This window comes from Lepus europaeus, chromosome 1 (genome assembly GCF_033115175.1).
Source record: "Lepus europaeus isolate LE1 chromosome 1, mLepTim1.pri, whole genome shotgun sequence".
Classification (NCBI taxonomy): Eukaryota; Metazoa; Chordata; class Mammalia; order Lagomorpha; family Leporidae; genus Lepus; species Lepus europaeus.
The window spans coordinates 167,198,852-167,221,138 of record NC_084827.1 but is presented as its reverse complement, the minus strand read 5'-3'; the positions used below and the strand labels follow the sequence as shown (position 1 = coordinate 167,221,138).

The following is a 22,287-nucleotide window of genomic DNA, read 5'->3' as shown; positions in this document are numbered from 1 at the left end:
ACAAATGTCCATTCTTCTCCCAATTCAAAACAATACAAAACAATTCTACTCACATGAATTGGAAAATAGTCCTTAAAGTACCTCCAAACAGTCCAATTTCTGATCCAGTTAAATCTTCTGCCTCCTTGCTCTGGGGTCCACCAGTCAAAATAAAGCCATGTCAAATAGGGGACGTAAAGGAACCAATAGTTGTGTATGATCAGTATCACGATGATTCCAACACACACCTGTGCTGTATCAAAGGGGACCAGGGTTAGGTAGCATGCTTACTGCACTGCACAAGCCAAGGTCCAAGAGCAGAGGATTTAATACACACAAAGTATGGTAAATGAAGCTTCAGTTCAGGTGAGGTCAGAAATACAAGACAGTAATAATACAGTCTTATTTAACATTTAATGGATGTTCATTGTTGCCAAGCATTGTACTATGCATTATGTCTGGATATTTTCCCTTAATTCTCATCAAGCCAAAGTACCAATAAAATAGCCCTAGTACTCTTAATGTCTTTTTATGGGAAAGAAAATGGAAACTTTGAGAGGTTAAGTGAGTTGCCCAAGTCACACAGCATTAAGTGGGTAAACAGTGGACCGATCTGAATTCAAAGTCCTTCCCCTCTTAGCCATGCCTTCCCTACACTGCTTCCCTAAGGACATCAACTCCCTAACATGACACACAGAGGAGTTATCACTGGTAGGAGGGATGTAGAGCACTTCCTGTTAGAAGAAATCCCCCATTCCTACTTTGAGCAACCACTATTCATTTGCTCTCAAACACAGCACATTCTAGCCAAAACTTTGTTTTCAGGAATTTTATTGTCACAGAAACAGAATGGGGAGGTCTCTAAATCTTAGTATGTATCTCTTGCAATATTTTATAATTAGAGAGCAATTCTAATTGTTCATGTACCTAACAATATAGCTTCAAAACATGGGGGCGGGGGTGGGGGGGGGTGGGCAGCGCCGTGGCATAGTGGGTAAAGCCGCACCTGTGGCGCCAGCAACATTGGTTTGAATCCCAACTGCTCCACTTCCAATCCAGATCCCTGCTAATGCACCTGGAAAAGCAGAAGAAGCTAGCCCAGGTGCAGCGATGTGGGAGACCCAGAAGAAGCTCTGGCTATGGATTGCCTCAGCTCTAGCCATTATGGACATTAGGGGAGTGAACTAGGGGATGGAAAAAATATATATCTCTCTCTCTATTGCTCTCTCTCTCTATTGCTCTCTCTCTCTCTCTATTGCTCTCTCTCTCTCTCTCTCTCTCTCTGTAACTCTGCCCTTCAAATAAATAAATAAATCTTTAAAAATATATATATATATATGGGAAAAAATGGACAAAACTTGATGCGGGTAGTAGTGACAAGAACATTCAACTTAAAGCAACCCATTAAGCAAAGTTACATATCTTTTAGATGTCTGTTATATATTACAATAAAAAATTTATCTAAAGAAAAATATAATAATATCTGGGTAGAGTTTCAGGCTCTGGCTTCAGACTGGTCCAGTCCTGGCTGCTGCGGATATTGTGGATATTTGAAGAGTAAACCAGCAGGTGGAAGATCTCTCTCTCTCTCTCTCTCTCTCTCTCTCTCTCTCTCTCTATATATATATATATATATATACATAAGTCTCTGTTTCTCTTTCTCTGTCACTCTGTCTTTCAAGTAGATGAAAATAAATAAATATATCTTTAAAAGACTGGGGTGAAGCCGGCGCCGTGGTTCAATAGGCTAATCCTCCGCCTTGCCGCGCCGGCACACCAGGTTCTAGTCCTGGTTGGGGCGCCGGATTCTATCCCGGTTGCCCCTCTTCCAGGCCAGCTCTCTGCTGTGGCCAGGGAGTGCAGTGGAGGATGGCCCAAGTGCTTGGGCCCTGCACCCCATGGGAGACCAGGGTAAGCACCTGGCTCCTGCCATCGGATCAGCGCGGTGTGCTGGCCACAGCGCGCCGGCCATGGCAGCCATTGGAGGGTGAACCAACGGCAAAAGGAAGACCTTTCTCTCTGTCTCTCTCTCTCACTGTCCACTCTGTCAAAAACAAAAACAACAACAACAACAACAACAAAAAAGACTGGGGTGAGCATTTAACCTGGTGGTTAAGATGCTAGTTAAGACATCAACATCCCATATTGGAGTCTTGGGTTCAATTCCCAGTTCTGGCTCCTGATTCCAACTTCTAGCTTCCTGGGAAGCAGCAGATGATGGCTTAAATAATCAAGTCTCTGACACTCATAGGGGAGACCTGGATTGAATTTTTAGCTCCTGGCTTTATCTTTGCCTAGTTCAAGCCATTGTGGGCATTTGGGGAACAAACCATCAGATCAAAGTGCGCTCTCTCTCTCTCTCTCTCTGCCTCTCAAATTAAAAATAAAAGAGGCTGGCATTCTGGCATAGCAGATAATGTCAGCACATGCAATACTGGCATCCTATGTGGGCTGCTTCACTTCTTTTTTTTTAAAGAATTATTTTATTTATTTGAAAGACAGAGTTACAGAGAGAGGTAGAGCCAAAGAGACAGAGAGGTCTCCCATTCCACTGGTTCACTCCCCAAATGACCGCAACAGCCAGTGCTGAGCTGATCCAAAGCCAGGAGCCAGAAACTTCTTCCAGGTCTCCCATGCGGGTGCAGGGGCCCAAGCACTTGGGCCATCCTCCACTGCCCTCCCAGGCCACAGCAGGGAGCTGGACTGGAAGAGGAGCAACCGGGACTAGAACCCCGTGCCCATATGGGATGCTGGCGCCACAGGCAGAGGATTAACCGAGTGAGCCACGGCACCAGCCCCCAAGAGATACAATTTTAAAGTTTTTGCTTCTAAATCTGTATATAGGAAATACATGAAATTTGTATTTAAATAAAATTTTAAAAATAATAATAAAGTTTTTTGTTCTGCTAACATATTCACTAGCTTTTATTTTTCTCAATGAATTTTTTACAATGTCAAAGCACAAAGTCATAGTCTACTGGACAGAATTAATTTTATTTATGTATTTATTTATTTATTTTTTGACAGGCAGAGTGGACAGTGAGAGAGAGAGAGACAGAGAGAAAGGTCTTCCTTTGCCATTGGTTCACCCTCCAATGGCCGCTGCGGCCGGAGCGCTGCAGCTGGCGCACCGCGCTGATCTGAAGCCAGGAGCCAGGTGCTTATCCTGGTCTCCCATGGGGTGCAGGGCCCAAGCACTTGGGCCATCCTCCACTGCACTCCCAGGCCATAGCAGAGAGCTGGCCTGGAAGAGGGGCAACCGGGACAGAATCCTGCGCCCCAACCAGGACTAGAACCCGGTGTGCCAGCGCCACAGGCGGAGGATTAGCCTGTTGAGCTGCAGCGCCGGCCCAGAATTAATTTTAGAAAGCCATTTGAGGAATAGGAGAGGAAGGAGGAATAAGGGTGGGAGTGAGGGTAGAAGGGAGGGTAGGGTGGGAAGAATCACTATGTTCCTAAATTTGTATTTAGGAAATTCATGAAGTTTGTATACCTTAAATTAAAAAAAAAAAAATCACACACATGCTACAGTGAAGAGCAAAATACAAGAAAACCTTGGCAAGAACAAATGCTTAAAAGATTTTAGTCATAGGCTGGCGCCGCGGCTCACTAGGCTAATCCTCCGCCTTGCCACGCCGGCACACCGGGTTCTAGTCCCGGTCAGGGCACCGGATTCTGTCCCGGTTGCCCCTCTTCCAGGCCAGCTCTCTGTTGTGGCCAGGGAGTGCAGTGGAGGATGGCCCAAGTGCTTGGGCCCTGCACCCCATGGGAGACCAGGGTAAGCACCTGGCTCCTGCCATCGGATCAGTGCGGTGCGCCGGCCGCAGCGCGCAAACCGCGGCGGCCATTGGAGGGTGAACCAACGGCAAAAGGAAAACCTTTCTCTCTGTCTCTCTCTTTCACTGTCCACTCTGCCTGTCAAAAAATTTTAAAAAAAATTTTTTTTAGTCATAACCCTCTTGAACAAGCAGTACAATTTGGTTCTATTCTCCAAAAGACAGAAGTCAGTTTCATCCTCAGGAATGCAAATAGTAATACTGCAAAAGCTTAGTATGGATTCACAATTTCACAGGAATCTGAAATTCACCAAGACAATTTTCCCTTTTAGGATCATAAAAACTACAGACTTGAAGCTTTTTTCTTTTTCCATATAATACACAAAACTTCTAAACATCCTTAAAAAAAATATAAATAGTCTCAGTATGTTACGTAGAGTCACATACTATGGCAAAGATATCTTATTAATTGAAGAAATAAGCCAATTTAATGTTATCTAGTCCAAGTCTTTATTAATAACTCTTCTCACCAGGGTAACATTCCTTGTTCTGATATGGAGGTTTAGCACCAAAATCATTTTTGTCTTCTAAATCTTCTTCCTTGTTATCAATATCTGGGCCATTAGGAGTTCTTTCCAATTTAGGTGATTCAATTTCTGGTTTTGGTTGTGTTACTGCAGTCACCAATCTAGTGCTCACTTCAGTCCCCAGATTCTATCAACTTTGCTAGAAAGAACTCTTCCCCACAATAATCCATGAAGGTATCTGAATAATAGAGCTTGATCCATTGCATGAGACAGAGGCATGAAGAGTAAGGCATTGCTATGTTTCAAATGCAGTTTGGGTGGGTCCCCCAAGGGGCCAAGTGCCAGAAGCTTGGTCCCCAGTGTGGCATTGTTAAGGTAGCAGAATCCTTAAGAGGTGGAGCGTAGAGGAAGGCAATTAGGTTATGGGGTCTCCACTCTCATGAATGGATTAATGCTGTCTTAGGGGAGTGGATCAGGTCTGGTAGGAGTGGACTAGTTTCCTGAGAGCAGCTTAGTATGAAAGGATCGAGATTGATCCCATCACAGATCTTGCTCACTTGTCCCCACCTGTGTCCTTGTGCACACAGCTCGTCCCCTTTGCACTTCTTTGCTGTGTCATGATGCAGCCTGGGGACCCTTGCCAGGATGCCAGCACCATGCTGTTTGGACCTGTCAGTCACCTGAATCACAAGCCAAGTAATTCTGTTTACTTTGTAAGTTATCCAGACTCAGGTGGTTTGTTGTACCACAAAACAGACTATGACAGACATATATCTTTAGCAAAAAACATAATATTTTATATTTATAAAATATTTATATAATAATGTTCATATTTCCTGAAACACATAAATCAATAAATTTCCCAGGATGGATTTAACCAAAATATATACCTGAACCTAGTCAGAGGCTTCACTTAACTGCTCTCTCCAGGGTGGGTTAAAAGTTAACAGAGTGGATGAAAGGTTAAGAAGTCTGTGTCCTCCATGCCACTGTGGGGTGTTTTGTTGCATTCTGGAAATGTCAAGAAAGTTTCCATGAGTCCAGAAGCAAGGCCAAAAGGGTGTCCTCTGCCCTTTGCCCTCATTCCTATCAGGATGAACCCACTTTGCTTCATCTATTTCCCTCTATCCAGATGTGAGTGCTAACAGTTTACCACCCTTGGGTAGTTTTGTTTATTTGTTTACATGTGCAAAAAAACTTATAAGAAACATATGAGAGTACTTCAAAAAGCTGATGAAAAATGTCAATAAAATATATTTATTTTTGCTGTAATTTCAAAGTCCTTATATAGTTTTTTTATCATATGCAATTATCACAAACTTTTTGAAGGTCTTCATACATAGGCCTTATTCTGTACTCAAAGTGAGATCAGGTGGGTTCAGTCCAGCAGTTGAGATGCCAGTTAAGAGGTCTACATCCCATACTGGAGTACACGGATTCAGGTGCCAGCTCTGGCTGCTGACTGCAGCTTCCTGCGAATGCAGACCCTACAAGGGAATCAAGTAATTTGCTGCAATAATTCGATAATTCAAATAATTGGATCAAATAATTGGCTTCCTGCCACCCACCAGGGGAACTTGGATTGAGTTCCCAGCTCCCGGCTTAGGGCCTAACCCACCCCTAGTCATTGCAGGCATTTGAAGTGAACCAGCAGATGACAGCTCGCTCTCTCTCTCTCTCTCTCTCTGTTTCCTAACTAAATAAATATTTTTTAAGGCTGGATCAGGTGAGCTAAGGTGAAGCAGAAGGGGAAAGAACAGGTTTTGAATGTCACTTCACTTTATGTAAGGAACCTCATCAACTCCCCCCAAACCTCAATGTTCACATTACTGTCCTCATTTTACATTCACAAACTGAGGCTTGGGGAGTTTGTGCAAAGGATTTAAACCTGGATCTCTCTAATCTGGAAACCCATGCTCTTCTCTTCACAAAACCACACTATTCCCTAGCTAATGGTAGTAACAATGTGGGCTTATATGCATTTATTACAAGTATATACATAGTTTCACACACTTAGAAAGTCAGGCAAGTGGGAGGTTCTGTTTTCTTACCACAAAGATGGAAAGACCAAGACCAAAGGCAAGATAATTTAAATTCAGTCACAGAGTGTGCAAAGAACAGGTTCATAATTCAATGCTACTAAGTCACTCTTCCACTAACCCAACCACATGTATTTTAGTTGGATTCACATTTCATATCTCTTTGTGTTCAGTATATGTTTTATAAGTATCAAAGCTAAGATGTGGGTCTGGAACTGCACTGCTTATGCTGGAATATGCCACTGACTAGGACAAGTTCTTTTACTTATCTGGGACAATATAAATTTTTTTTTTATCTCTTGTGCCTCACTTGCTTTACCTGTAAAATGGGCTAATGACAGCACCCATTTCTAAAGGGTGCTGAGGGAGTAAATGACATTAAGATGCACACTGCCTGGCACAGAGCCACTGTGATAATAATTTTGTGTACTATTATATATTTGGAATATGCAACAAGTAGAAATAGACAGAATATCAGCCATATTCCTGTCACCCAACAAAAAACTATGAGAAATTTTTTTCCCTTTGCCACCAATAAACAGGTTATGCTTTTATCACAATGCTTTTTAAAATTCTGAACCTTATCAATTATGACTACCTCATGTTAGCTGTTGGGTATTATAAATTATGTGTTATTTTTAATGACTGGTCAGCATTCTGTTGATTGTCAATACTAATTTAAACATTCTCTTAGTTTTGAATGCTTGCTCTTCTAGCACATTTTTCTCTATAAAAGTAATCTTGTATAAAGTTTCCTCATATTTTGATTTACTTCCACATGACCATAAATAAAATACACTAAGCAGAAACATCTTTGTCACTTGATAAATCTGATACTTTGCTATCCAAAAGAGTTGTTCTAATTTAAACTTGTACTCCACACATGGTTTGCATTCTTTTATGCTTCACATCATAAACAGAATGAAAATAGATTTTTAATCTCTTGATTCTAAATTGGACTGGAAGAAGAAAGCAGCATAAAAACTAGGTGACTAGATAACCTCTGTTTTCTATTTTTAGCTCATTAAGCAATCGTATGTAACTTGATTCTCCTAAACTGAGGCCAAAGAAAAGAGAAAGATACAACACTCTACTCCAATGCATTGTACAGCTCTCAACACTGATGTCGATAACTTTTTACAGTGGATAGAATCACAAATCAAATTGAATTGAAGGCCTGAACTTCAACTGGATTCATTTAGATAAATTCTGGACTAAAAGCCACAGTCAGCACCTTATCACTGATAATCTATTTTTACTTAACTAGTCCCATAAAATCTATTTTCTCTACATAGTTGAGAAAGCTGCCACTACTCTTTTTTTATGAGTTGAAATTCACATAAAATAAAATTAACCATTTAAAGTGAACAATCCACTGGCATCTAATATATTCATAATGTTTTTAATTAGGTTGAGTTATCCTTATGGTTGGGATCAGAAGTGTTCTGTGCTATACTTAACATGGAGTTAATCATATATGTATACTATTAAATATAAACAGATCTTAGTAAAGAATAAGAGTGAGAATAAGAAAGGAAAGAGGAAGTGGGGGTGGGAGGATGGGCACAATGGGGAGAATTACCAAGATCCTGAAGTTGTAATTGTGAAATATATGAAGTTTGCAACTGCAAAGCAGTATACTCCTACATACATTCCTATGGACTTCTAAGAGTACAGCTTAACAACTAGCCATAGGACCCCAAAATCCCTTAAGCCGGTTGATAAAAATAGTAGCTTAAGTGTTATAAAGGTTAAATGGATAGGAATAAGTGGTAAAGTGACCATATAGAAAGGATCAAGTGTTAAAGTGATCATGTAAATAGGAATAAATGTTTGAAACAATAATAGAATTAAAAAGGAGTGAAGGCTCCAACATGGGAAGCAGCCCATACAACAGATTCATAGAATGACAACAGCTTTAAGTAGCACTCCAATCTCAGAATCAGCCCTAAAGGCATTCCAGTTGGGCTAGAAAGCCCAGGAGGAACATGGAAAGCCAAGACATTCTGGGGAAAAAATGTCCTACATAAAGGACCCCTGTGGGTGAGACACCAGTGGAAAGAACTGGACACCAAAGAAGGATGTACTTTTCTTTGAAGGGAGGAGGGAATTTCCACTTTGCTTATGGCCTTGTCAAGCCAGCAGATCCAAAAGGCTTCCATAGGCAAGGCAGCTCATGTCAAGAGCTTTGGGTGAGCACTGATGTCATATATAAGAGTGTTATTTGTTAAATAAACAACAAGAGTCACTGTGCACTAACTTCCCATGCAGGACCTCTGTCCCTAAAGAGTTGTATTGTGAGACTTAATAGCAAAACTTGTTCTCAAGAATCAGTTCCATTTAGTTCGTTAAATGGAGGATAATACTATGTCTCATAAGTTAAAGTTATGTCTAAGAGCTCACAAAAGATGTACCATCCTTGAGTTCTTCTTTAAAGGCAACTAAGTTTTTAAAAGGAAAGAAGGGGGAGCTGGTGCTGTGGTGTAGTGGGTAAAGCCGCCACTTGCAGTGCTGGCATCCCATATGGGTGCTAGTTCAAGTCCCAGCTGCTCCACTTTGAATTCAGCTCTCTGCTATGGTCTGAGAAAGCAGTGGAAGATGGCCCAAGTCTTTGGGCTCTTGCACTCACGTGGAAGACCTGGAAGAAGCTCCTAGCTTCTGGCTTTGGAATGGCCCAGCTCTGCTGGTTGCAGCCATTTGGGGAATGAACCAGCAGATGGAAAGTCCTCTCTCTCTCTCTCTCTGTGTGTGGGGCATGAGCGCGGCCATGGCACGGCCAGGCCAGGCCCGGCCCAGGGGGCTCCGCATGCGCAGCTGCCCCCGGGTATCCCCGCCCGAGCTGCGTGGAACGGAGCTGCGCGGAGCCAAGTAAGATGGTGCCCAGAGGAAGTAAGATGGGCGGAATCCAAAGTTGTTTACCACTAAAACTAATTGGCTGCGCAACATCAGGGGAGGTAACAAAACTAGTAACAAGTGTGTAGACATAGGGCTAGTCCTATAGAAATCCCCCCATAAGGTGATTTTTTAAGTGATTGGTTGGTCCTTAGCCCTGCCCCAATGACTCTACAGTTTTGTGCTATAAAAGGTACTATTATGCACAAAGTAAATGAATCCTTGCTACTAGACTTTGCTCCCTGCTGCGTCTGACTGTCTCCGGGATCGGGAGGCTGGGGAACGGGCGAGCGGCGCACTCACCTTTCCTCGGACCCAGTCCATCCTGTACGGGTGGACTAAGACCCTGCATCTCTCTCTCTCTCTCTCTCTCTCTCTCTGCCTCCTCTCTCTGTAACAGACTTTCAAATAAATAAATAAGTCTTAAAAAAAAAAAAAGGAAAGAAGGGGAATGAAAGAAGGGAAAAGAAGATAAAAAAATAACAAAATCACCTTCGAGAAATAATAACATAGAACAGCCCTTGTCTAGACTGTGGAGGACAGTTCTCTTAGTTTTTTATTCTATTCTTTCTTTTCTTCTTTCTTTCTGTTTCTTTTTCTTTCTCGGACTAAACAGAAGAGGGAGGAGGAAGGGGAGAAGTGAGTGGGAAGAATTACTATGTTCCTAATATTACATTTATGAGATACTTACAAATAAAAATTTGAAAAAATTTGAAAAGAAGACGTGTTCTGGAGGGTTTCTTTGGCGGGGGTGAGAGGTGGGATGGATTTTAAAATACTTGTATGTACATAATGAAGTGGCTTGTGGATGGGTCCCAGATCTAAACACAAAGCTCATTTACATCTCAAATATACCTTGTACCCAGCTTGAAGGTAATTTATACAATATTTTTAGGCCACCTGCATTTTGACTGCAACCCGCCACAAGAGATCAGGTATGGAGTTTTCTTCATGTGGTGTTAGCATCAGCACACAAAACGTTTTGGATTTGGGAGAATTTTGGATTTCAGATTTTCAGATTAGGGTTGCTCAATGTGTGCTCTATCTAGTACTCAAACACTTCCATTATTTCAAAATAAAACTCTGTACCCATTAAGCAAGTATTCCCCATTGCCCTCCAGCCTCTGCACCTGGCAATCACCAATCGGCATTCTGTTTCTTTGGCTTTACCTATTTTGGATATGTCCTTTGTAGACTTTGACTTAACAACAAGTTTTTTTGAGATTCTTCTGTGTTGAGGTGTGAATCAACACTTTATTTCTTTCCATGGCCAAAAAACATACTCATGTATATATATGCCACAATATGCTTATTCATCCATCTATTGATGGACATTGGGTTGTTTCCACCTTTTAACTACTGTGAAGGGTGCTGGAATGTCTCAATCACTTCAACAGTACTAGAAGTCCCAAATAAATGAAGTTCAACCAAAGTATATGCACTGTCATTAAATTTAACATCACCTTTAAGGGACAAAATGACATGATGCTTCCTGATGTAATCTAATAGGAAATACGTCCCATCACCTTCAGTCCAAGTTGTGGTGCATTCTACAAGATAATTAGCAAATTAACCTTATAAAAGATTTTTTTAAGTCTAAAAATTGGCCTAGCTTCCAAGGAGATTTTAACAATTAGGGATATTTGAATATGAGCCATATATTAAATAAGATCATTGTAAAACTGATGAACCTCTTGGGTATTATAGTAGGATTCTGATCATGTAGGAAATTCTTGTTTTCAGGAGATAGATGTCAAAGTACTTAGGGATGAAACGTCATATTTTTACAACTCTTTCTTTCAAATGGCTCATCAGCAACAATAAAGTGAGGATGGGAATGAGGAGATGGGTACACAAATGTAGCAAATGCTAAAAACATTGGTGAATCTAGGTTAAAAAGAATGGTTTTATTTCAATTTTATTAGTTTAGAGCACAAGAGATCTACCATCTTAACAAATTTCTACATGTACCATATACAACTGTTAACAATAGGTATGATGTCTGTGACATGACAAATATATATGCTTGGTCTCTGCCTCCAATTCCCTGCACAGAGCTCCTAAAATCATTGCAATTTCTTGATCATTAGGGGTGCTGGGTGCATCTTTTGCTCTGCTATTTTGTCTCTGACCCAGATTCCTACAGAGCTCCTATTCTCTTGAATGTCCTGGAAGAGAGGGATGTCATTTGTCCTAATGGGACATCCTTTAGTGGGCTCCTGGATGGGCGTTGGTCACCAGAAAGTCCAAGCCATGACTTAAAATTTGGAACCTTCACCCCCACCTTCATCCTCTAAGGAGAGGCAAGAGGATAGAAATGGAGTTAATAACCATCATATCCAATTGATGAAGCCTCTATAAAAGTCCAGAAGTAAAAGGTTCAGAGAACATCCAGGTTGGCAAACAAATCCACATGTTGTGAGGGTGGTGCATTCCAACTCCGGAGGAATAGAAGCTCCAGTGCTTCAGATCCTATGTGTCTCCTCATCTGGCTGTTCATCCACATCTTTAATCATACTCACTGCAATAAACTGGTAAAAGCATTCCCCTAAGCCCAAGAAGGTGGCTGTGAAAAACCTCATTGTTTAGCCATTGGATTAGAAATGCAGGTCTCGACCTGAACTTGCTATTGGCATCTGAAGCAGGGCAGTCTGGTAGGCTGACCCCTTGATGTTTAGCAGCTAACACTCACTCCAGGGACATAGTGTCAGAATCAAATTGTAGGATGTTCAAGCTGGTGTCCAGAGAGTTGGATAAAGCATTGGTACAGGGAGGAAAAAAAAAAAAAAACTTATACCCTTCACAAAAGTTAATTCAAAATGGATCACAGATCTAAACGTAACATGCAAAACTAAAACTCCTGGGGGTTAACGGATGAAAATCTAGATGTCTTTGAGTTTGTCAATGACTTTTGAAATAAGACACCAAAGGCCCCAACCAGAAAGAAAGAATTATAAACTTTCATAAAATTTAAAAAATGTTTGCTTTGTAAATGACACTGTCAACAAAGTAAAACAAAGTAATAGTCTTGGAGAAAATATTTGCAAAAGACATAGCTTATAAAGTACTATTATCCCAAACATATAAAGAACTCTTAAATTCAAGGCTAAGAAAATGATCCAGGAGGTAGGCACTGTGGTGCAGGGGGTTAGGCTGCTGCTTGGGAGGTTCATATCCCATATCGGAGTACCTAGGCTGTTGTCCCATCTCTGCTTTTGATCCAATTTCCTGCCAATGTACAAACTGAGAGATGGCAGATGATGGCTCAGGCACTAGGGTACCTGCCACCCACCAGAGAGACACAAATGGAGTTCCTGGCTCCTGGCTCTGACTTGGCCCAGCCTCAGTTTTTGCTGGCATCTGGAGAGTAGAACCAGTGGATGGAAGATATCTGCCCCACCCTGCATTTCATATGAATAAAAAAACTTTGAAAAATGTTCATGGGAAAATAAGTTTTAACAAAAAAGACAACTCAATTACAAAATGGGCCAAACACCTAAATAGACACCCCCCAAAGAAAACACACAAGCACATTAAAAGATGTGTCATACATCATCAGGAAAATGAAAATTGAAACAACAATGTGATTTCACTACACACTTTCTAAAATGGTAAAAATCCAGAACGCTGACAATACCAAATGTTGGCAAGCATACGGAGCAGCAGGAACTCTCATCCACGCTGGTGGAAATGCACAATAGTACAGCCACGCTGGAAGACAGTCTGGCAGTTTCTTAACAATCAAAAGCATTTTTTTACCATGTGATCCAACAGATACTGCTTGACACATTGAAAAACTGATTTTACAAGATTCAATGCAATATGTTATTTGATGTATTCTCAGGTGCATTTTTGGATAAAATTAAATTAAAAATAAACAGGAAGAAAATAATATGCCAAAAATTAACTATGGTTATCTCCAAATGAGACTAGAAGCTTTTCTAGTTTATTCTAAAAGTTCTCCTACATTGCTCAGTTTTTCTAGTAACAAGCATGAATTATGCTATCACATAAAAATCTTTTTAAATAAATAAAATGACTCTATTAAAGGGAAAAGAACTACGTAAAACTCTTCATAACAAATCTACTTACATAACAATATTCATGGAGTGGGCATTTTAGCAATTAAGATGCTAGCCTCCCATACTGGAGTACCTGAGTTCAAGTCCCAGCTCCAGCTCTTGACTCCAGCTTCCTGCTAATGCACATCCTGGGAGGCAGCAGTGATAACCCAAGTGATTAAGCTCCTGCCACCCACATGGGAGAACTGGGTTGTACTCCTAGCTCTAATTGTTGGCCCTAGTCTAGTCCTACTCAGCAACTTTGGACATTTGGAGAATGAAGGAGCTAATGAGATATCTCTCTCCCTCTTCCTCTCATAAATAAGTACTTTTTAAAAAGAATATTCTTATTTTAAAAATTACCTTTAAATTTCCATAAGTGGAGTAGGAGTTGTAGCATGGTGCGTTAAGCCTCTGCTTATAACACTGGCATCCTAACTTGGCACCTGTTTGAGTCCCAGCTGCTCTACTTCTGATCCAGCTCCTAACTAATGCCTAGGAAAGCAGCAGAAGATGGCCCAAGTATCTGGGTTCCTGCCACCCATGTGGGAGACCCAGATGAAGTTCCTGGTTCCTGGCTCCAGCCTGGCTCAGCCCTGAACATAGTGGCCATTTGTGGAGTGAACTACTCAATGGAAGATCCCTGTGTCTGTCTGTCTGCCTGTTTCCCTCTCTCTCTGTAACAACTCTGCCTGTCAAATCAATAAATAAATCTTTTTTAAAAAATCTATGAGCAACCTGTATCCAAAAAAAGTAAAAACTGTTGAAAGTTCATTTACTTGCTTTAAATAATGACCAATATTAAGAACTGCTTTACATATTTAACTTATATGTGCATCATTCCCGTTCTCATCCAAGATTGTTCATTTTTCCCCCTGTGAAATTGTTTCTACACTTATTTTAACCATTTACCAGAATATGGAGAAAATGAATGGAACATGGGGCAGGTACAATCCGTTCTTTTTTTTTTATTTTTTATTTTTATTTTTTTTTAGTATTATTGCCAGAGGCATTGTACCTTAAAACATCAATCAGTGTCATTTGCTGGATATAAGAATGTAGTGGAACATTCTTCTGGTATTTAAAATACCTATTTTAAGGGATCTTGCCTCCCAAGTTTCCTAGGATGATACTGAAGGATGAACTTCAAACTCCTTTGCAGAATTTTGAAATTCAGTTTTCCTGAAATGTGAGTCTGCTCCACAGTGCTTTCAAAAGTATTACAGGAAACATCATTTTTGTTGCTTTAAAATGAGCCCATCATTGGACCTACTTCTTTGACTTAAAAAGGCAAATAAATCATAACAAGAATGCAATTGAAACTAATCCCATGTTCTGAATATTTCAGAAATGTTTCCAAACCTAAATCAAAATAAGCCCAAACATTTTGTGTAAGTGCAACCCAAAAATCAAGGAGATAATTCATAATAGAGGAGGAACATTAATATTTGTGAAAGTCCAAAGAGTGAATCACACAGGTGGATGTTAAAATGCATTCTCTCAAAATGTTTCAGATTAAAGGAAATGAAAAAGGCAACTAAATACAATGGGTCGTTTCCTTTGCTATTCCAGGAGTAGGGCAGTTATAGAAATACAAATAAGATCCATGAACTATACCACAGAACTGTATTTTTAAAAATACCCCAGACAGAAGCAGGCGTCTGGCCCAGAAGTTAAGATGTTATTTAAAACAGCCGCACCTATAGCAGCGTGCCTGAATAGTTTCCTGCTAACACAGACCCTGGGAGCAGTGGTGATGGCTCAAATAACGGCTACAGCCACTCATGTGGGAGGCCTAGATTGAGTTTCCCAGCCCAGTTCCACCCTTGCCATTGCAGGTATCTGGGGAATGAAACAGCAGATAGAATGTCCCTCTCTCCCTCTCTCCCTCTCTCTCTCTCTCTCATACTCTCTCACAAATAAATAATTTTTTTAAAACCCTCAGATGATTCTTAAATATATTATTAAGTTTGAAAACACCTGGTATAAATAAACCCATACAGTGAAAGACTCAATGTTGTTGATATACGAGTTCCCTCCAAATCAACCTATATACTACTTCTAACAAAAAAAATCTCAATTAAAATCCCAGAAGACTTTTTTAGTGGAATTTGAGAAGATGATCCTAATATGCATATGGAAATGGTAAGGACCTAGAATAATCAAGGCAATTTGAAAAACAAAACAAAAGATTTGATGGCTAATGCTATCTGATTTCAAATATTAAAAACTGGGGCCGGCCCTGTGGTGCAGCAGGTTAAAGCCCTGGCCTGCACTGCCAGCATCTCCTACGGGCACCAGTTCAAGTTCCAGCTGATCCATTTCTGATCCATTTCTGATCTCAAGTCCTTGGGCCCCTGCACCCAAGTTGAAAACCCAGAAGAAGCTCCTGGTTCCTGGCTTTGGATCAGCTCAGCTCCAGCCTTTTGGGGAGTGAACCAGCAGATAGAAGACCTGTCAGTCTGTCCATATGTCTCTCTGTAACTCTGTCTTTCAAATAAATAAAATAAATGAATCTTTAAATAAAAAAAGAATTAAAAACTACAGTAATCAAAATAGCATACCATGGCATCAAATTAGACAAACAGACCAAATAAAATGTCCAGAAATAAACCCATACACATATGAATAATTGCTATTTGACAAAGGTACAAGGGCCATTCTGTGGAGGACAGCTTTCTTCTTTCCCTCCCTTTTTCTCTCTCTCTTTCAAAAACAGAATTGAAATGATATATTCATATACATATATATAGATACAACAAAAAATTAGCTTAGACCTTGCATTATATACAAAAATTAACTCAAAATAGATCATAAACTTCTCTATAAAACAGAAAACCTATAGAGGAAAACATAGGAAAAAAAACTCTATGACTTCAGTTTAAGCAAAGATTTCTTAGATATAATCTCTAAAACATAAACTATTTAAGAAAGTGGATAAATTGGACTCCATCAGAATTAAACTGCTCTGCAAGAGACACTAATAAGAATATGAAAAGATAACCTACAGACTGAAAGAAAATCTGTACAAAGCATATACCTGAGGAAAGACTTAACACAGAATATACAAAGAATTCATAAAACTGAGTAACAGGAAAATAAACAATCCAATCACAGATGGGCAAAAAAATTAAAGAGATACTTCAATAAATAATAGATGACAAACAAGCACATGAAAAGAAGCTCAACATCATTAATAATAGGGGAAATGCACACTGTAGTTACAATAAGTACCACTGTATACCTATTAAAACTGTACAATAACACCGACTATATCAAGTGATGGCAACAATTTGAAGCACTTAGAAGTCTCATGAACTTTTGAAGGTAACATAATTTGGAGGAAAATTTGACAGATTCTTTAAAAGTTAAACTTCTGCCTACTATATGATCCAATCATTCCAGTCTTAAGTTTACTGAAGAAGAAATAAAGCATTTTTAAAAAAGATTTATTTATTTATGTGAAAGGCAGTGTTAGAGAGAAGCAGAGGCAGAGAAAAGAGAAAGAGAGGTCTTCCACCCACTGTTTCACTCCCCAGGTAGCTGCATCGGCAGGAACTGAGCCATCAGAAGCCAGGAGCCAGGAGCTTCTTCCATGTCTTCCACTCTAGTGCAGGAGCCCAAGGACTTGGGCCATCTTCTACTGCTTTCCCAGGCCATAGCTGAGGGTTGGATTTGAAGTGGAGCAGCTGAGACTTCAACCAGCACCCAGACTGGATGTTGGCACTGCAGGCGGAGGCTTAGCCTACTGTGCCACAGGGCTGGTCCCAAAACAGTATATTTTCACACAAAGTTTTGTAAGTGAAGTCCTCATAAGTTTTATGCATAATAGCTGCAATCCAAATATTAATCAAGAGATGAATGGACAAATGACAATCAATCCACTGAATAGAACACTACTCAGAAACCAAAAGCAAATAACTATCAATATACACAAGAATGAAGCTCAAAATAATCATGTTGTGTGAAAGGAATCAGACTCAAAAAAGTGAAAGAAAACTCTAGAAATGCATACTAATCTGCCGTGACTGAAAGCAGATCAATGGCTGCCCAGGAGGGATGGAGAGGGACTGAGAAAAAGGGATTACCAAGGCAAATGAGAAATCTTTGGGGCTGACAGCTATGTGTGGTGATGGCTTCTTACCAAATTGCATGCTTTAAATATGTGCATTTTATTGTATTTCAAGTATACCTCAAAAAAACTGCTTAAATAAATAAAGCCATTCAGTAAACGATCTTGGTTTCATTTATTCACATGTGGTCTTGGGCAGGATACTTAGTTTCTTAAATTCCATTTTTTTTTTCATCTAAAAAAGAAATATACTAATCCCTGTCATGGAGTTGTAGATAGTAGATGGTCAATAAATGTATCACTTTCTTTTTTAGTTTTTCTACAAGTACTTTACATTTAACAGATTAGTGGAATACAAGCTAGTAAGAAAGTAATGTTTCTGCTTCTTGGATAACCCAGTAACACTGAATGACAAGTATTTACATTTATCTCAAAGAAACAATGTTTGAGTTCCTGAGTGAATGAAACAGCTTGCTATTTTTTAATTAACCTTAAGTGCTACTAACTTAAATTCACTTTCCTGGGGATAGGAAGAAAAATGCATTTCAGGAATTAATTTAGAGATCTTAAAATACACTATAGTTAATAAAACATTTCTTTCACCACTGGAAGTAACCATACATCAATTCCTTACTTAAAGACTGAAAATTCAATTGAGAAAAAAGTTGGCATTTATTCTTCCTTTTCTGTCAGAATTGAACTGTAGGGTGGTCAAATGGCCCTATATGATCAGGAAAAAAAATATGAAAAAAAAAAATGTTCCTTTCAGAAATTCTAGCTAATACAAGGAATATTTTTAAAGTTCATAGAAAATGCATGTTACAAAAAAGTATACATAGATTTCAACTTTTTGCACCAAAATAAATTGATCATTCAATTCACTTTTTCTATGACCTTTTAGAAGTTCACTTGAATATGAAAAATGAAAGATAGAATAAGCAACTATCATTTGCAGCATCAAGTAAGGCAATTTAGGGAAACATAAACCACTAGGTGAAAGGTCAGTGGTGTGGAGGTAGCATTTGTTTACAGCATTTCAATTATCACCTCTCAATTACTTCCTTCCTAGACTCCATTAACCAGTTTTGGACACCCACCTTTGTGTGCATCTTGCAATGCTGCTATGGTTTGAATATGGTTTGTCTCCAAGAAGTCATGCAGATGTTAATCCCCCAAATTTCTTGTTAATGGTATTAAGAGGGTGGAAACTCAGTCTAACTAAGATGTTTGGAGGAGAGACCTAGGAAGAGTGATTAGATCACTAGGGCGAAGACTCCATGATTGAATTCTGGTGGCTTTATAAGAATGGAGGGGCCAGCACTGAGGCATAGCAGGTAGAGCCACTGTCTGCAGTGCTGGCATCCCATGTGGGCACCGGTCCCAGCTGCTCCTCTTCTGATCCAGATCTCACTATGGCCTGTGAAGGCAGTAGAAGATGGGTCAAGTTCTTGGGTCCCTGTAACCATGTTGAAGACCTGAAAGAAGCTCTTGGCTCCTGGTTTCAGATTGGCCCAGCTCTGGCTACTGTAGCCATTTGGGGAGTGAACCAGCAGATAGAAGACACCTCACTTTCTCTTTCTTTCTTCCTCTTTCTCTTTCTCTGCCTCTTTGTAACTCTTTCAAATAAATAAATAAGTCTTAAAAAAGAAGAAGAAGAAGAAGAAGAAGAAGAAGAAGAAGAGGAAGAAGAAGAAGAAGAAGAAGAAGAAGAAGAAGAAGAAGAAGAAGAAGAAGAAGAAGAAGAAGAAGAAGAAGAAGAATGGGGAGAACACTCAGACATGGACAGATGCACCTGCTACTGCCATAATGTGATATAGCCAGATGGGGCCCTTGCCAGAGCCTGAGTCATGCCTTTTGGACTTTGAACCTTCAGAGCCATGAGAAGAAATAAACTTCTTTTCTTTTTAAAGCAGCCTGCCTCAGGTACTTTGTTATATAGTAATGAAAGCACACAGCAGTCTGTGGAAAGTACATTGCCAAAGTTTCACTGAAGTTTAATCAAGCTCATAACTCTAACTTCAATTTTAAAAGAAACACAGTGGAAAAAGGAACACATCAATGCTATGCAGAAGCAATCAGACAAATCCACAGGTGGAACGTCCTATGGGACGGATGGCCTGGCTACTTCAGTGCTTCACTGACAAGAAAACAAATGCAGTCACAATGTTTTAGATGAAAACACACATGAAACCCACAGGGGTCTTGTTTGGATCCATGTTCAAATTGCCACTAAAAGTACATTTTGTCATGATTTAGGAGATGTGAATATGAACTGGGTCTAGATTGTTTTAAACAAATTTGTTAACTATATTGAGTTGGACAACGGTACCATGGTTATGTATGGAATATTTAGTTTTAAGATATTTAGATTAAAGTATTTAGGATGAAAACACCATAAATGACAATATTTTTGCAAAGTCACACATAAATATAGCAAATGATTAAATAATTATAAACCTAGGTAATGAGTATATGGGAATTCATTCCCTTCTCTCTTCTGTGTTGGAAATTTCCATTATTTTCAAAACATGATAATATAAAGTAACATGCTCTTAGTAACAAAGTGTCAACTGTGTAAAATTTAAAACTGTAAAGAAATTGTCAATGGAGTTACTGTGATTCAAATCAAATTGAGTGTAGCTTATTGAGTCCTATCAATTCCTACTTACTAATCCTAATCACTAACTCAAGTCATATGTGGCTAAAACCAGCTGCTACTGAACCACATGACCTTGAGCAATTTACCTCACCTCTGGGCTTCCTCATCTCTAACATGACAAGGGCAACACACCCCAAGGGTTGCTGTGAGATTATATGAGTTAACACTCTTAAGGACATGGAAGGTGGTTAGCTCCTCTTCCAGACGATAAAGCAGAAACAAGAACTTCTTGCCCATCCATGGCCAGGAACGTGCTAGGTGCTCCATCAGGTAATTTGTAGACTAGGATGGTCATTCAGACATTTCTCAAAAACCCATAGACATAAACAAATACAACCAGTGACAAGTTCCATGAAAAGGGCGTGGGCTCTCAAGGATGTGCCCAATGATCAGTTTGGAAGTCAGGTTCCCAGCTCAAGCCATTAAAGCAGATGATAGCAGTGCTCTGGTTAAAGCAGGGACTTTGGCTAGAATACATGGGTTTGTATCCAGCGCTTTCACCTACTACCAGCTGTGTGACTTTGAGAAATGTTCTTCACCTGGTATTTCCCTCATCTGTACAAGCGGTATAGGAATAGTCCTTACCTCCTGGGGGTGGCCATGGGAGTGTGAGGATCACACACTTAAAAGAAGAAGGTGTTTAGCATGTGGCACCAACTAAGCCTTGGTAAGGCTGTCCCTTATTGTCTTGATGGTCCTTTGGTCCAGAGCAAAATGCCCTGGAATATTACCAGCCCACTCACTGTTTGCCTTGTGAGGACCTAATGAGTTAATGTTTGAGTTGCCTTTCTCACAAGCCTTACTTGCACACTAGAGTCACCCAAAGTTCTCTAAAAAAAAAAAAAAAAAAAAAGGTGTTCTGATGCAACAGTTGGACTCTGGGCATCTGCATGTTTCAGAAGTTCCTCCTGGGATTCCTGTGTGCAGCCAAAGGTAGAGAACCACTAATGGAGGTAGTGAAAACACAAAGTGCAAAAAACCCAAAAAGCATAAAAATTCTACTATGCAAAGAGTTTTACTATTATCACAGCGCCAACAGGATAAAATTCAGGATCTTAGAGCATACAAAAATGATTTTCACTTCCAGAAGAGTTTAAGTTCTCATGGAAGGGGTTCCCCCAAATTCCTTCTTCCTATACTGCTCCCATTTACCATAAGAGCGGAGCAAACTTTTAGAAAAACGTCACCCTGCGCGTCTAGACTCGTGTACCTTTCTACCTGGGCTTGAACTGGGAATCGGTCGGGACACACTCCTCGCGGCCTTACAATCTCCAGTTGAAAGCCGTTCAACCCAACCCAATATTCCGGGCGGCTGCAAAAAGGCGCACCAGGGAGACGGGACACACGGAAAAATGTTCGAGGCTATTTGTCATGAGGGTGGGGACACGAGACTCAGGTGTTCAATACGTCGGCACTACTGTTCCATTTATGAATCACACAGTTCAAGAAACGAGTTTACCAACTTCAGGGGAACTAAATAATTCGACAGCGCCGTGGGGTCTCGGTTCTACCTGGGTGCACACGGTTGCCAAAACTCACCGAGCTGTTTGTTTATAACCCGAGCCATTTATTGGAGAATAATACCTCGATTTTTATAACCACATAGGGGAAGATACAGTCGCAAACAGTGGTTCAGTACGAGCTACACGTGGGTAAGGAAACCCCAGCCGGCAGCTCCGCGTCAGCTACAGGCGCCCTCTTTGACCTGGCCGCTCCGGCTGACAGCGGCACCGGGTTGGACCGTCCCGCAAGGACAGCCTGCAGCGCGGAGCTGCAGCCCGGGCACTCCGGCTGGGTCGTTCGCGGCCCGGGCGGGTTCCTTACCCAGCAGCAGGAAGGACAGGACCCACTGCAGCACCGCCGCCGTCTGCAGCCGCCTCGCCAGGGGAATATTGAGTGGCGCAAACTCCACCTTCATGGTCTGGCCCGGGTAGGATGGCGCCAACCGCAGCAGCCTGTACCCTCGCTGCTCTGCGGCGCCTGCGGGAAGTGTGCGGCGGGATCGGAGACCGGCGGCCGGATCGGAGGTCGCCGGAGGAGGCGGTGGCCTGGGAACAGGCGGGGACTGGACTTCGCCTTGGGTGGAAAGGCGCGCCTGGGCTGAGACCGGGGGCTGCCAATCATACTTGCCGGACGCAAGCAGAGGCCCGGAGCGCCCCAGGCGCATGGGCTGGCGCGCCTCGGGGCGAGCAGGAGATCGCCAAGGGCACAAGGGACTGAGAGAGGGGTCATCTGGCGACAGGTCCTAGCGCGACAGCCCCGTTTCCTGCCCCCTTGCCGAA

At 40.9% G+C, this 22,287-nt stretch overlaps 1 protein-coding gene across 2 annotated transcripts in view; it reads right to left on the bottom strand.

Moving 5' to 3' along the window:
• The window catches only part of MOGAT1 (monoacylglycerol O-acyltransferase 1), a 44,194-nt gene extending 22,168 nt beyond the window's left edge, over positions 1-22,026 (bottom strand). For both annotated transcript variants that reach the window (XM_062192824.1, XM_062192835.1), the window contains exons 1-2: positions 21,830-22,026; positions 54-232 (exon numbers count right to left, since the gene is read on the bottom strand). In XM_062192824.1, the coding sequence (XP_062048808.1) occupies positions 54-232; positions 21,830-21,923 (273 nt within the window). In that variant the 5' untranslated portion in view covers positions 21,924-22,026. The remainder of the gene's footprint in view (positions 1-53; positions 233-21,829) is intronic.
• Positions 22,027-22,287: the final 261 nt, after the last annotated feature.